Below are 16,392 nucleotides of genomic sequence, written 5' to 3' on the forward strand. Positions count from 1 at the left end.
TGAAGTGCAAATAACAATACACATTCACAATACCCGGCCAGCTAACACACAACATTACTCTAATTATCACGTGGACCTGATAATTAGCCGATGTTAATTATCAGGCCGCGTGACGTCACACACAACCCGCTGATAATTAGCGCAGGTCTCGTGGGGGCAGGAAAGCGCTAACCGCTATCGCCCAGGGGGATGGCCCGCCTTTGTCCCCGCGAGGAAAGAGCCCTACCGACCTCAATGGAAACAGAACGGAAATAGAAGTCTGTAGTGTTGTGTGGTAATAGAAATTAAAAACCATTGGAGGCCTTCTTTCTACAAATATTTATCTATAATAACAACTCTCTCTCTCTCTCTCTCTCTCTCCATATATATTGTTGGTAATGTTATCATATGCGAATAGAGGTTATCTATGAGGTGTTACGATGGGTGGTTGTGTGTTATCTTAATGGGGTTGAGGTAGTGTTATGCGTTAATATGAGGTTTAGTGCTACCTTTAACGACCTCCGGTTATCTTATATATACAGTCGGCTTTATTGTGTTATCATGAAGGGGTTATGGCTATCTTATATATACAGTAGGCGCTACTCTTTATAGGGTTGGGGTTATCTTACGTGTAAAACGGGTGTAATTCGTTATCCCTCTGGGACTTTGTGATGCTAAGGCTAAGAAGAGAACTTAAATAACAAACTCAAACAACTTTACATACATCATTCCTTAATGAGGCAAGCTTCCCCAGTACAACATTCATGGAGGCAGAATCCCTGTATGTTCTATTCAACGAGGTAAAATCCCTAACTTTTCCGTTTAAGGAGACAAAATCCCTCAATGCTCTTTTTAAGGGAGGAGGAATCTCTAAATGTTCTGCTTCAAGAGGTACGATCCTTGAATGCCCATTTCAAGGGGAGTCGAATCCCTTCATGCTCTAATTCCCTAAATTCACACTCTTATTAAAGTGATTCTTACTCGTACCTTATCAAAGACCTGAAGACCCTGATAAAGGGAAAGGGGTCCGGTTTAAGGGTCCCTTCAGCAGCCCTAGTTAGGGCCAGGTTAGGAGAGATTTCTTCTTTCTTATTATCTCTCCTCTCTATCTCCACACCTCCTGGAGAATCTCGTTCTCCATGTATTCTCTCTCTCTCGTCTCATTGTCTCCAAACGTACGTTTGTCTTAAGGTCTCTCAAACGCAAGCCGTCTCTATCTTTCTATCTCAGAACTTCTCACATAATATCTTTATCTCTTTCTCACCCACTGGTCTCTCTCACTATCTCTAAATTTCCCCATAGAATTTCACTCACCCTCCTTGTCTCAAAAACTTTATCTCTCGTTCCTCCTCGTATACTATCTCCTATTCCCCTTCCTCTCCTCCGCCCTTGGTTATCTCTCCTTATCGTGGGGGTGCGGGAGGAGGAGAGCCAGGCATGATAAGGGCCAGTGCCCTGTGGCACTTAGGCCAGTGCCTATTCTGGCACTCCCGCCACACAATGCCAACCTTTCTATGTAATTAATAATATCGAATCTAAAGCAATGTAAGCAATCAGAAAATAGTGTTCCATACATTAATAAAAACTATATATATATATATATATATATATATATATATATATATATATATATATATATATATATATAAAGAAACAAATACTTCCTCCGTTTTATCTGATCTGAGAAAAATCACAACAATAGCGGAAGGCTTTCCATCCCATGTAGAAAACAGTCGAAATAATACGAAGAAAACGGACATTAAAGGCCATTATGGGGGCCGACAGCTGGCGAAGAAAATGGGACGACGTCCCCTAGAAGAGAAGTCATTATCAGCTGAGACAGGGGAGGTTAGATAAGAGGGTTATAAAGGGTGGAGGGGGAAGGAATAACGGAAAAGAAAATGGGAAGAGACATGGTCCCTATAAGGAAAACTAATATGACGCCCGTTTTCTGTAACGCTGATTGCATTTTCTACCGCAGTCACTATTCTAAAGTTTAGAAAACGGAATGTACGCAACCACTCGAAGCCAACCTTAATATCCAACTCAATTTACGGGTAATCAGAAGTGTTGCACATATCAACGGTATAACGAGAAAACCACGTAAACACATCTGATAAGCATATCCATCAATTCTTTGTTGTGTTGATCTTACCTTTGATTTGACCCTTAAAGGAGTAACGTGGGCGAAAGTGGGGGCAGGGGAGAGGGGCGCTAAAAAGAACTCTCCCCCTCCTGTAGTATCACAAATATAAAATGTAAAGCTGACGTGTTCCATATGGCTTGTTTCTGGAGGACAGCTCACTCTGTACATTTTTTTTTTTTTTTTTTTGCCAAACGGAGTAAATTCAAGACATAAGAACATGTATAACTTGACCTTCAATAACATTATATAACATTTACATCAAGAGAAACTTGCATTTTTTGACATTTACATGAACAACAGCATGAAGAACATTTACATAATGAAAAGCAAATACGTCATCAGAACATACAAAACATATGTGTAAAGAACATCTGCAGATAATGGACAACCAATCTGAATAAATATAACATGAAGAACAACTACAAATGCAACGTCTATAACACAGGAAGAACATGTTTCTTAAACCTTTCCACCAAATACTGAATATTTGCATACTTACCGTTCTACTCGACATCTACTCGTCTATCTACCATACAGTTATCTGCCTCTACAACCTACCTACATATTAATCACTCTACCTACCATATACATGTGTGTCTGTAAATATATATATATATATATATATATATATATATATATATATATATATATGGCGTGGCCGGCCACTCCCCCGTATTTCCACAAGTCAAGCTATCTCAAAACACATCAAGAGGGAGGCTGGGAAGCCTCGCTGCGGCCACACCAAATAAACATACGGTGAAAATAACTCCTGCTGGGGAGGGGGGGGGTTGTGGTGGCGGAGGGGGGTGTCGTGGTGGGGGGGGGGGGGACACTAAGCTATTTACACCGCATAAGCGACTGTCGCTCCCATTGTTGTTGGGGACCCCCTCCCCCTCCCACCCATCTCCCTTCCCCTACCCCATTTTTTTTTTTTCTATCATACACACACACAAGTTCCACGGATATCGGCACACCGCTATTCAATACCTTTCTTCGAGGGGAGGGGGGGAGGGGGGCGGGTGTTGGCTGGGGAGGTCGGGGGGGAAGAACTTGTCGACCCTCTTTTTTCTATTCCCGATGCTGTATCGGATCGGATTTCTTGTTTGGGGTAAATTCGCTCGCCGTTCGAACCTTCGAAACACTGGTTTAACGCACATGACGGAGCTGCACAGTACGTTTTCTTCGGTTCCGGTGTGGTAGTTTTCTTTTTTAGTCTACGATGAGATAGAGAAGGAAAATGGAATGCAGATGCGCAGAAAATGGGAATGAGATGCAAAATTGTGAAAATCCGCCAAGTTTTCGCGCCAGAGGTGGCCAAGAGAGGCGACATATCGGCTCCATCTCGCCATTCTCCACGCCAAAACCCCGGAAGCTGGAGAGGGGGTAACCCCAGGCCGGCGTGTGCCGGGGGGAAAGCACCACGAACTGGAGAGAGAGAGAGAGAGAGAGAGAGAGAGAGAGAGAGAGAGAGAGAGAGAGAGGTATACGACACCAGACACTGCCAGTATAAACAACGTCCTCCTATAACTTATCATTATATAACATCATCACAACATCAAGGCTAACATTACAACCACATACGACGCACCACAACATATAACATCATCACAACATCAAGGCTAACATTACAACCACATACGACGCACCACAACATCTACAAGCACAGCCATATGTAAAACAAACGTAAATCAAAGATTTTACAACTACAATCATGGAAATGTAAATCAAGACGTATTTTTCGTAAATTTGTGAAATAAGACGTCAGGTTGGACAAGCTGATTTTATATATCTTCCCACAAACGGTCTACCCTCAACAGTACCAACAACAGAAGCCAGTCCATCAACAGGGAGCGTGTAAACCCCGTATAATAACGGTAGAGCACTCGACATTACTCTCCCCCCTCCCACCACCACCACCATCACCAACACAAGTACCACATCTCCACCACAACTACCTCTCTAAACCAGGGGGGAGGGGGGCGGGCGTGGTCAGGGAGGACTGTCACTCCCCCAGGGCGTGAATACGACAGGAAAATAAGGAAAAATAAGGAGGAAAATTAAAGTGTGGTGAGATTAGTACAGGAAAAATGAGTAAAGGAAAATAAAATAGGGAAAATATAGAAAACGTCACCATTCCTTAAGATGGAACAGTGGAAATGGGACAGGAGACCACCGGTCTGGACGGAACGGACGGGCACAAGGGACAGGATTAGATAGCAGGATAGACGGAAGGGATAGGATATAGATAAGGATATTACGTCACAGAAGTAGTTTAGCAGGTAGACACACAAACAGAAGAAAACGGCGGCCACGTATTATACATACACTACCACAATATATACATATATCACTTCATACGATCCTAGATTCCATCTTATTGGTCTTTCGCAGTTCGCAGGCTGCACTCCACCCAGTAGCAGGGAAATAGTGGACGCTCACTGGAGTGAGACTGTTCTTCACACGACTCTACCCATTCATCGTTTATGTTCGCCGGCGGAGTCCTGTAACACACACGAGCCTCCGTGGTGCAGTGGTTAGCATCACTGTCCATGAGACAGCACGGGCCAGCCCGGGGTCGGAGCAGTATGGGTTCGAATCCTGGGCGTGGCAATCGACCCACACCCAGCCCAGGTGTTCATCCTCCCCTCGGGGCTGGTCGATAATTGGGTACCTGGTTTAGGCTAGGGTGTGTGTGTGTGTGTGTGTGTGTGTGTGTGTAAATACATAGGAATATACACAATATACATATATACAAGGTTAATATACGAGGCAACACCAGTGTAAAACTCCCTCCCCGTAACACACACACAGTAATCACCCTCTACTCTCTCATCTCTTTCCCCACCCCCACATCCCCCGAGAAGCCAGGTCCCCTCCCCCAGGACACGCCCCCAGGGGAACTCTCATTAGCAACATCCGCACACCGTCGCCTTCTGGCCCACAAAGGGATTCGAACCGACGTCTCTTTCGTCTGGTTACGCCGAGAGACCACTGTGGCAGGAAGGCCGAGTGGAAGACCCACCATGGCCGTCTTTGTGCCACTGTGGTGGTGCTCCCCCCTGGTCTGGCTCTTCAGACGTGAACACCACCACGATAAAGACTTTTTTTTCAGACTTATTACTACAGTCTCCCCAGAGGATGGAAGGCTTCATTTAACAAGGGACAGTCTTTGACGACTCTCTCGCTCGAGTCTTGCAGTGTGTGTGTGTGTGTGTGTGTGTGTGTGTGTGTGTGTGCGTGTATGTGTGTGATCTAGACATCTCAAGACTTGACCTTTAAGTCTGACGGGATTACTATTTACAGGACTTTTCTTTAAAGTCTTCATCATTTATCCTGAAAATTTGTTTTAAGACTTTGGATGGAGACAATGGCCCTGTGTCCCTCTGTCTTATCAATCAAAACTACTGGGATATAGAATCTAGCCCCGGAGCACGACGGTACGACCTTTCAGAAGACGTTACGACCTTTAAGTACGACGGTGCGACCTTTAAGCACGACCTTACGACCCTCAAACACGAACCCTTAGATATAATGACCTGATCCTTAAGGGTCAGGTCAAATAACTAGTTCATCATATATATATCCAAGGGTCGTACCGTCGCGGTCAAGAGTCGTACACCTATTCATTTATCACCATTTGCAACACTGCGACACGAGGCCCGTCTAAGCAAAACCCTGATCCCAGTGTTACAAATGATGGCTTAACTGGCGATCAATGGCGTGATCAGGGGGAAACAATCCAATTGGTGATTAGCTAACTACCTCCACTTACGACCCTCCCTACAACGCTGCGTAATGGTTGTTTGTTCCCCTGGACGGCTGGTGATTATCTTGTTTTAATAACCATTTTTTTTCCATTATTTTTTTCATAAATGGAAGACTGATCACAGGTAATTGTGCTCACATAACGGTCTGGCCTCTCTCTCTCTCTCTCTCTCTCTCTCTCTCTCTCTCTCTCTCTCTCTCTCTCATTCATCGACCAGTCCCACGAGCAGCGAGACGACCACCTTACCCCTTAACTCCCTGAAGACGACGACTTTACCCCCTGAATATGACGACCCAACACCCCCTTAACTCCCTGACTAGGAAGATTCATCCTACTGAATAAAACGACTTTAGTCGTCCAACAGAAGGGGTTAAAGTCGTCCTAGTCGTACATCACAACAATTGATAAAGACGGCCTTCATCCTCAACTATCGCCTTATCCACAAATAGTAAGCTACTGATAACACAGAGTCCCTCCCGACTATCGTAAGCTACTGATAACACAGAGTCCCTCCCGACTATCGTAAGCTATTGATGATATTCGAGTGCTTCCCGACTATCGTAATTACAGTCCCCCAACATCCACAACTCCATCTTTCCTTACGAGAGCCAGGCTGGACCCACGGGTAATTACGACACGCGGTAATAACGTGGGCAGAACCACTTAGTTCCATCCTACACAAACCCCGGGTCCAAATGCACCGCGCGGACCACTGGAGGGGGGGGTGTTGGAGGTGGGGTCTCTACCCCCATACACTGCTCCCTGGCACATCACCACAAGACAACGACCCATTCCACAAGTTTTCGCCCGGAGCTGTGGGGTAGAGAGTGGCAGCGTCCGAAGATATTCAGGAAGAGATGAAATGAATGTGTGGTGGTGGCGTGGCGGCCCCTCCCGTATATGGTGATCATCCGTCAATGAACAGACCATTAACAGCCCTGAATTGAATACTAACTTCGCGGCGTTATAACTTGGCGTATACCCGCCCTAAAAACCTCCTAACACCCCAGGCTTACTGTACCCAAACGATTTCTAACCATCTTCATGATCTTGAGGATCCATAATGATGCACTGTGGGTAACCATCGATTTCTTCTGGGGTTAGGAAGGAGGAGGAAGTGGAACGCGAACATTTATTCCGGCGGAGTTTGGTGGCTGGTGGAGGGCTGATAGTAAACAAACGTAGTACATCAGAAATTACTGAGATAAGGCGATAAGAGCGGGTCACCCACCGGGGGGGAGGGAGGGGAAGGGGTAAAAATGAGGCGACTGAAAGTGAAAGAAGGTGAAATAAAAAGAGAGAAGAGAAGGCACAATGAATAAAGAAGTGCTGAGGAAAGAAAATGAATAACTGGAGGGAGTAAGTGGCGATATAACAACATAAACGATAACGAAATTATCAACTATAAACAAAGGTTAAGCTAAAACAAACCAAGAAAAAAGACAAAAAAACTCTGTTTCCTCACAGCTTTCCATGTAACATTAGAATGTCCTTGTTCTATGTGTGACACGCAGGCAAGTCCTGTATAACTATCTGCAGGTAGTCATTTATATATATATATATATATATATATATATATATATATATATCATCTATCTATCCAACCAGTTCACTCAGTATGGTCACGTGAGTAACCCCAGCGAGTTAGGTCAGCTGGGTGCCAACCTCACAACTCCCCATTGCCTCCACCCCAACTCTTCTCCCCCAACACCCCCCCCCCCCCTTCCCTCCCTTGCGCCTTTTATGTAGGGTGGTGGTGGTGGTGGTGGTGTTGGAGTAGGTTTGTGTGGTAGTGTAGTAATGGAGAGGGCGATGATGGTGATGATAATAGTGATGACGCTGGTGGGGGGGCGGGCGGGCGCGACTGGTGATGGAGACTGATAGTGGGAGGGAGGGAGGGGAGGGAGGGGAGGGAGGGAAGGAGGGGTGGGGGAGCAAAACGATGTGCAAGTGAGAAAAATGACGATGTGTATGACGGGTGATCATGATCATGGTCGTGGGGTAGTGTGCTGCTGTAGTAGTAGTAGTAGTAGTAGTAGTGGAGGTGGTAGTGAAGATCAGGGCCGGCCAAGGCCCGAGCCACGATGATGTGTCGCCACACACGTGATCAAGATAGTAACGACCCAACCATCAACTGGTAATGACCCTTAAGGATGACGCACACGTCATGGTAATACTGACCAATATATCTATATATATATATATATATATATATATATATATATATATGGGAGGGCTGGGTTTAATGTGTATTGATGTCTATTAAGTGGTACATGGTCATTAATCCAGACCAAGAGGTCATAAATACTTCACGGTGACGGGGGGAGGGGGTCATGATTTAGTGGTTCCATCACGTGAGAAAGGTCAGAAAGTTGACCTATGACCTTTAGTTCCTTCCTGGTGTTAATTTTCTTAAAAGGAATACTATCTATCTATCTATCTATCTACATATATCTATATGCATGAGGGGCACAGAGTTACTCACCGTGGTGGGTGGCGAGTAATGCGAAACAGGGAAAACGTGGTGAGTCACGGAATGAGTAAGGGAGAAGGACGGGTAAATAAAGGAAGACAGGATGGGTATAGGGGACGCAGGATGAATACAGGGGGAGAGGATGAGTAAGGAAGAGGTTCCAGGGGAAAGGGGGCCAGGTTTACTTCCTTCACAACAGCGGGTTGAGTACTTACCATTAAGGAGGGAGGTGAGGCCCTTGTCTCGCCCCAGGCCAGACTCTGTAAGGGAGATACCTTCATGTTAGTACCTGGGGAGTTAGTAGCTATGTTAGTACCAGGGGAGACAGTGGCTCTGTGTTACTACTTGGGGAGATAGTGGCTCAGTGTTAATGCCTGGGGAGTTAGCAGCTGTGTTAGTACCTGGGGAGTTAGGAGCTCAGTGTTAGTACCTGGGGAGTTAGTAGCTCAGTGTTAGTACCTGGGGAGATAATCAAGGTGTCATTACCTTAATGATACAAACCCGTTGGTATCAGGGTGGGTGTATGTCGAGACGTTAGTACAAAGATGTTGGTATGAGGGCGTCACTGTCAGGGGAGTCAGTCATGTCCCCTCCCCCAGGTAGATTAGGTCGTTCCCCTGTAGGGCACCAGGTAGTTAGTTCCCTAAGGATCAGGTCGTCTCCCCAAGGCGGTCAGGTCGTGGACCCTAGGTCGTCCTCGAGAGATGGTCAGGTCGTTCCGCTAAGCTGGTCATCAATTCGGCCTGGATGACCCACCATCAATTTCAGTTGTTACGTTCAATTTCGATAATGGATGTACTAGGGGGAAGGCCCCAGACACACGAATCCCCACTCCTCCGTAAGCTAACGAGCAGCTAACGACCATACAATGCACAGCTAACAAGCTAATTAGTAAGAGGTGAAATAAAAATAAAAAGGGCAACAAGATTCACGCTACAAACGAGCGAATGATGAACACCTAACAAGAGGCAGACATACAAGTAACAGGACAAGCTGTGGGGAAAATATAAAGATCTATCGTCCCACAAGCATCTAACAACACCTAAACAACGTGGGAACAACTACAACACAAAACACAAGACATGAATGGTTGTGTGTGTGTGTGAGAGAGAGAGAGAGAGAGAGAGAGAGAGAGAGAGAGAGAGAGAGAGAGAGAGAGAGAGAGAGAGAGAGAGAGTTCTTCACGCCTCCTCCCCCCCCCCTCCTCCACATCACAACCCTTCCACGGCAGAACCTCCCCCCCCCCCCCCACCCCCACCATCAATCACTTCCAGGTCGTTTGACTGTGGATACAATATGCAAATCCAAGAGTAAACAAGGCAGGAGCGCATCCCTGACTCAACCATTACCTCTAGACTCGTCCTGACTCAACCAGTCAAGTGAGTCACACCTTCACCAACCGTGACTCACGCCAGGTCAGGTCCAGAGTCATGGCTTGGCACCGAGTCATTATGCTACTCGTGTCAACCTAGGTCAGGCCGAGTCAAGTGCCATCACTGCCCAATTGGACCGGGTCATAGGTCTGCTGGTTTTACGCTCGGGATTACAACGCTCCAAACAGCATGGGTATCATAATTAGTGTCAAATCCGTTTAAATTGGGTTATAATAACTGGGAGTCACAATAGTTTAGTCATAATATTTGGGGGTTATATCCATTCCAAACAGGGTTATGAAATTGGGGTCATGTTGAAATAGAGCCATAAAAACTGGGGCACCACACCAACTGAAATAGGGTTCAAAGTTCTGGAAAGGCCAAGTAGGTTCGAATGTGGTTTTAATGACTGGTCACAGGGTCACATAAGGTCATAATTGGGGACAGAAGTTCAAAATGGGTCATAATAACTGGCTTTACAACGGTTTAAATTGGGTCATAACCGGCAGGTCGCATCACTTCAAAGTTATGATAATTGGGAGTTTAAATCTCATGGAAAATGATTTTTATCTTGTCCGATCAAGGTCACACGGAGTCAAGGGAGGTTACGTCGTCAGTGAAGGTCAAGATGTTTGGTGCTGGCCAAATTCAACTAGTTTTGGAGCGCGGGTCGCCTGTGTTGGGTCTTGGGAGGTCAAACATGTTGTGTACCGAGATCCAGATGCGTTCACACAACAGGTACACATGACCAAGGTCACATTATACACACACATGTACGTCCAGTGTACAAGCAGTCAAACAGAACGCACGTATAGAAAACGTCCATCCGACATTTTTATTCCTCCCCTCTCCCTCTCTCCCCTCTTTCTCTTCTCCCCCCTCACACTCGTTCCCTCCTTCCGCCCTGCCCGGTTGAGGGGAGAGAACGTGTGTCCGCAACTGACCAAGCAGGAGGGGACACCCTCAACAAGGCGACCACGTGGCCCAACGGGTCAGTCCGCCGCCATCTTGATCCTTGCGTCATCTGCCTCCCTAGTGGAGCTGCCTTGTTAGGTCACGTAGTTCTGGGTCGGTGTTGTTACTGTTAAGACGTGTGTGTGTGTGTGTGTGTGTGTGTGTGTACATACATACATACACATGCCCCTACACCAAGTACCTATTCACCTCCCAGACCCGAGGGGAGGATGAACTGCTGGGCTGGCTGTGGGCAGATTGCCGCGCCTAGGATTCGAAACCGAGAGGGTCTGGCCGTGAAACACAGCCAGTGACGCTAACCACTGCACTACAGAAGACTGAGTGGAAAGAAGTGACGTTGTTAAACACTTGTACTTAATTGTGATTTGCTATCTACCTTATACTCAATATAAAATATCGTATATCCACAGTACAATCATTAAACAAACATTTTATTACAAAATTAACGTATTTCATTTTCTGCTAAATAAATTATGTATCAATGATTTACATAAACATAACCCAGCCGCCAGCGTGGATGGCAGCTGCCTCACACGCATCCCGCGCCTTTCCTCTCTAATTCGCAAGTACACAAAAATCTCTCCCGCGCCACCCAGGGACGCCCGCGCAGCCACCACGCCCACAAACAGCCCTCCCCCGCGCCCATCATCTATCACAGGTCCACACACCAACATCCGTGTGAAATATAGAGCAGTGTGGGCGGGCGTTCATCTAAACTACCATCTTTAGCGAACCCGCTGCCCCTAGTCAGGTTTATACATCAGCGTTGCAAAGGCTTCCCTTGTCTGTAATAAATCGACCTAATGCTTTCACAACTCGGGAGGGGAATTATCGGCTTATCGCGGAGCGCCGAGTGATCCCCGCGCGCCCCTCTCTAGACCTTTATAAACTTTCAAAATTCAATCGTGAGTCTATAATATTTTCTTGAATCATGGAGAACTTTCTTTGAGAGAGCTGATAACGGACGGCTTTGGCAGCGCTGAGTCGAGTCTATAAATCAGCTGACTTTCCAGAGTCCCGGATAAAAATCTCCCGCCAGCGGCCAATGGACCGCAGACAATCACGCCACTTCAACCCCGCGTCCCGAACCCTCAACTCCCGACTTCCCTCGATGGGAAGAGTCGCTGGTCTTAAACTTCAAAGGCAAGTGGAACTTCCTTGATATATCCCAGAGTTCTGCCTTCTAGGGTACAATTTCGCGTCATATGTAATAAAAGAATTTCTGCCGAGGAAGGAGTAATATAGACTATATTTTAAACTTGATTTTCTGAAGTCTTGTATGTGATATGTGCACGGATATATGACTAACTTGACTTCCAAAGTCTTTACCGTCCATAATTCACAGACGTGTATCTAATGCCCACACTAAAATTCAAGCCAGAGCCACCGTGACCGTCCGAACATCCCCTGCCTTACTCCGGAGCGCGCCAATATTTTCCCGCGCGTTTTATTATTTATCATAGACAAGTTATGAGGGTCAAAATATGTACGCTAACGGCCAATATTCACACAGCAGTTGCCACCCGCCTCGTCTGGCCTTGTCCCAAATTATTAAATCACAGTGGGCGGAGTTTGTGGCAATAATATGGCTGTTGACAATCTGGCTAGATCTTCAGGAAATGGGTACATTCCAATGAGCAACAAAACATTAATATTTCGCATACATCACAATAACGGCTACGTATTTTTCAGGAAAATATCCACATCTCTCATCATATCACTAAAATAATCAAAAATATTTTTCCTCGTGTTGAACAGGATGTAACTGATTACTTGTTCTTTACATGAATTGAGTTTCAGATGTGTGGGACCCCATCTATGGAACGTTCTCTATCAAATAACTTCTTTAATTTCTGTAAGTTATCTGCAATTACACATGCCCTCAGTTACCTCATTCCATTCATCCACCATTTTCATATTCACTTATTCTTCATCAAGTTCCATACTCAATCTTAAGTTCAATGGTTGTTTTACCCCTACATTTCACGAATTATTCACTGTCTACGTCATCAATCAGTTTGATAAAGGTTGTGATCAAGCTACCCCTCACTCTTCTTTCTTCCAAGGGGGGCAAATGTAAGCCTTCTTGCCTCCTACTGTAACTCAACTGTCTTCATTCTGGTATTATCTTTGTTGCCCTCCTCTGGACCTTCTATGTCAGTTCTCTGTGCTTCTTCTGGCGCGCTGACCAAACTTTAGAAGCGCATCCTAGTGCTGGCCTCATGTAGGATGTGAAGAGCTGCCTGAATATTTCCTTATCATTTTAGAGAAGGCTCGTCTGACTCCCGGTCCCACTGAGATAATCTTCCTTCCATCGAGAGATTCCACCCTTATTCCTCCCTGGTCATCTAACTTCTTAATCAGCTTCCCATGCGACCAGTGTCAAATACTTTCTGGCAGTTCATTTGCAAACAATCGTGTGTGTGTGCGGAAAGTTGACGACTATATTCGCTGATTCTGCCTACGTCTAACAACATTGGCAATTTTCGTTCAATTTTCTTCTAACTTCAGTGGTTGACTAACTTCCAATCATGTTAGGGTAGATGTTATGGGTTTGCATTATTCTCTTCTAAGTTACAACCGCCAGATTAATGTGGGCTGGATCCAGACGGGGTTTATGGCTGACATAACTTACTGCTATTTTGTGGAAGTCGCAGGGCGAATCTGGAGATTGTGCGAATTCTTCAAAAATAGCTTCAGTCAATTTCGCAGTTGAGGTCAGAGGTCATTTCCTTGTCGGTATCCAGGGTCATCTTAAGCGGTGGTTGCCAGATATGGCGCTGTCCTGATGTACACGGTGGACCCTTGCTCTTCAGAGAACGTATGTCGCAACCCGAAGGACACGTATGTTGTGGCCCTTAGGGACGTCATACTGTAGTCTTTTAAGGGCCAGGTCTGACGTGAAGCCAGGTAATAGTAAGTTAAACAAGGCAGCCCTTATTCTATAGACCTATGGTGGTACGAACAAGGCCACCATATAGTAGCCTTTAGGGACATTATAGGATAATCCAAATGCAAAAATTAGTACCTTTACCATAACCGTAAGGACATTAATTTCGCAAACCCCGAGGCCCTAATATAAGGCAAAGGGGTACCATACAGCCATACATAGACCTTATAACCCAAAGGGTATCGGTAGGTCGTAAACCCTGGGAGGCCCTTGCTAAGGGCTGTTACCCTGGAGGGGCCCTTTACGTCATCACCTAAAGGGAACTCCTGGGTCGTACACCCGGGGTAGACCCTTAGGTTTCAACCCTCTAAGGTCGCCTTAGGTCATAACCCTTAGGGCTGCTGGTCCCTACACCCAGGGTCATAACTGGCTTAAATTCTTGCCTATTGACCCGGGCCAGAGTACAACACAGACCTCCATCAATAAAATCATTAAGCCCTAAAACTAGTGAGTTAAGGCCGGGGTCGGCACGTGGCAGAGCCTCTCCCAGCACGTGGCGCGCGCCCGCCCGCCCCCACCCTCGCTGCTCACTTGTCTCTGTGACGTCACAGCCTTTCCCTCCCCTGACGTCACGGGCTTCCGGGTGGGCGCGGCGTTATTCGTACTGGTCGGAGGGTGGGCTCGAGGGAGGGTTAGGGGGGTGGGTTGGGAAGTGGGCTCGGGGGTTGGTTTAGTGTTAGGATCGGGTGGGTTACTACTGTGGCTGGTGGGGGTTCTGGTATTAATAGAATGTTACACACACATTGACCATTTTCTAATACACTGTCCCTCTGAAGCTATAACTTCAATAATTGAGTTTTGAGGATGATATTTAAACGATATAGGTAATTAGTCATGCTTTCCTCCTGCATCGCAATAGCGTCGCCTGGGGTCATACCACCATCGTCCAAGTGTGGTACATAACGAGAGACATGCTACGTGATCATGCGATCATAACTGGGTTTACGTTGTGGGGAAGACACGCTGGTACGTGCACTATTCGTGCGGACTCGATGACATGACGTGTGGACTCACTAACATGACCTGTGGACTCTTATGACATAACCTGTGGACTCACAGATATGACCTGTGGACTCGATGCCACACTAAAAATAGCACCACCATTTGCGACGTGTTTCTTCGCGTCTTTCATTTTCTTCCCAGGAGAGCCTCCGACCCTCAGGATCGTAACGTTACCTAGAGGAAACTGGCTTCAGGGAAAGATGTTTATGTTTTGAAGGGAAGCTTATCTCACACTCCATTTTTCTTTTTTTCCCTTTTATAAACTACTGAAGAAAGACGAGTCTACTCTTGCCGGGTCTGTTGGTCAAAGGTTTATAATGAGGCTTATCATTAATATGGGACAAACCAAGTAAAATAATAAACCTTACACACATATATTATATAACCCTTTTAGTCAATGTTTCTGTACTGGTATGAAAACCTGGACACTTCTCTCCATCTGTGTCTGAAGTAAAATATCATAAGCCACGTCAATCTGTTGTATTTTCTTCAGAAATAATACAGTAGAGTACAGTATTATGTACTGATGTTTGTCTTTATGATGTGCCCTGTGTATGAAATCTAAGAACAGTTATGTACTATTACAAGCTTTACTTCTGGACGTCTCCTGAACCAGAGAATAAGAATTATGGGATAAAAGACAATCTCTCTTCGACACTGGATATCGAGGACGAAGGTTCGACCCCCTCATGACTTATCTAGTTTCAATACGTGGTATAAGGGATCAGTCGCTCTCACATGCGTTATCACAGACTCTCTGAAGTTCGTGGAAAACACCCCACCTCCTCTCTCTCTCTCTCTCTCTCTCTCTCTCTCTCTCTCTCTGACAAGACCTTTCAAGACTTCCTTTAAAACTTCTTAGCGATCCTCCTCGTGAGTTCCTGATGCCGTTTTTCAAGAGGGTTTCTCGGTAACTCTTTTCCAAACGACAAAAACACTCTCTGAATAGGGGCTTGCTTTACTGACTTCCCCTCCTGAACTATCTCACACATCAACAAACTTTAAAAGAAATCATTGGGATCTAAAGAAAACCATGAAACAGACGAGAAACTTTAACTTGTATACTGAACGTCCTATCTTAAGACTGGAAATTAAAACTGGAATATAAAAGCAGTATCAAGCAGTATCCAGACAAAACCATGAACAACTGAATACGTTACTTAATAACTTAAGGTGAATATGGAAGTGTATACGTAGCTTTGTATAACAGACTATACTAATATAACTCGAATTATTCTATTCCTATAGGACTTTGAACACCGAGCCATCAGTGGTCTAAGAGATCAAGTCACGCTGAATTATTAACAACAGAAATTATGCATGAAAAGTAATCCATGCATAATTTCTGTTGATAATTTGATCTTTTAAGGTATACAGTCATCTGTCATCATTAACTTCGCTGTCAAACCTGAGGTGGAACAGGTATATATAGTCTATGAAACCTCTCAAATACATTCTTATCCCATGCTCAGCGAGTGAAAGATTCTCTATTTTCTACATGCCTTCTTATCCACCAGTCAATTTGTCAGTCTATCCTACTTCTATATACTTTCCTACGTATCAATCATTCTATCTATCCTACTTCTACATACCTTCCTATTTGTCAGTCAAAATATTAATTTATCTTTTCTTTACATACCTCCCTATTTTTCAGTCAACCAACTATGTATATTTTCTACCTACCTCCTTATTTATCCATCTATCTATCTATCTATCTCTCATCCTATT

At 45.3% G+C, this 16,392-nt stretch overlaps 1 protein-coding gene across 5 annotated transcripts in view; it reads right to left on the reverse strand.

Annotated features, from left to right (window-relative positions):
- Window positions 1-16,392, reverse strand: part of Ets65A (DNA-binding protein D-ETS-3) — a 149,951-nt gene that overhangs the window by 96,668 nt on the left and 36,891 nt on the right. For 4 of the 5 annotated variants that reach the window (XM_071680231.1, XM_071680233.1, XM_071680230.1 and 1 more), the window contains exon 5: window positions 8,580-8,624. The exons of the other annotated variant lie outside the window; for it this stretch is intronic. In XM_071680231.1, the coding sequence (XP_071536332.1) occupies window positions 8,580-8,624 (45 nt within the window). The remainder of the gene's footprint in view (window positions 1-8,579; window positions 8,625-16,392) is intronic. 5 annotated transcript variants of the gene reach the window in all.

Source organism: Panulirus ornatus, chromosome 31 (genome assembly GCF_036320965.1).
Source record: "Panulirus ornatus isolate Po-2019 chromosome 31, ASM3632096v1, whole genome shotgun sequence".
In the NCBI taxonomy this organism is placed as follows: Eukaryota; Metazoa; Arthropoda; class Malacostraca; order Decapoda; family Palinuridae; genus Panulirus; species Panulirus ornatus.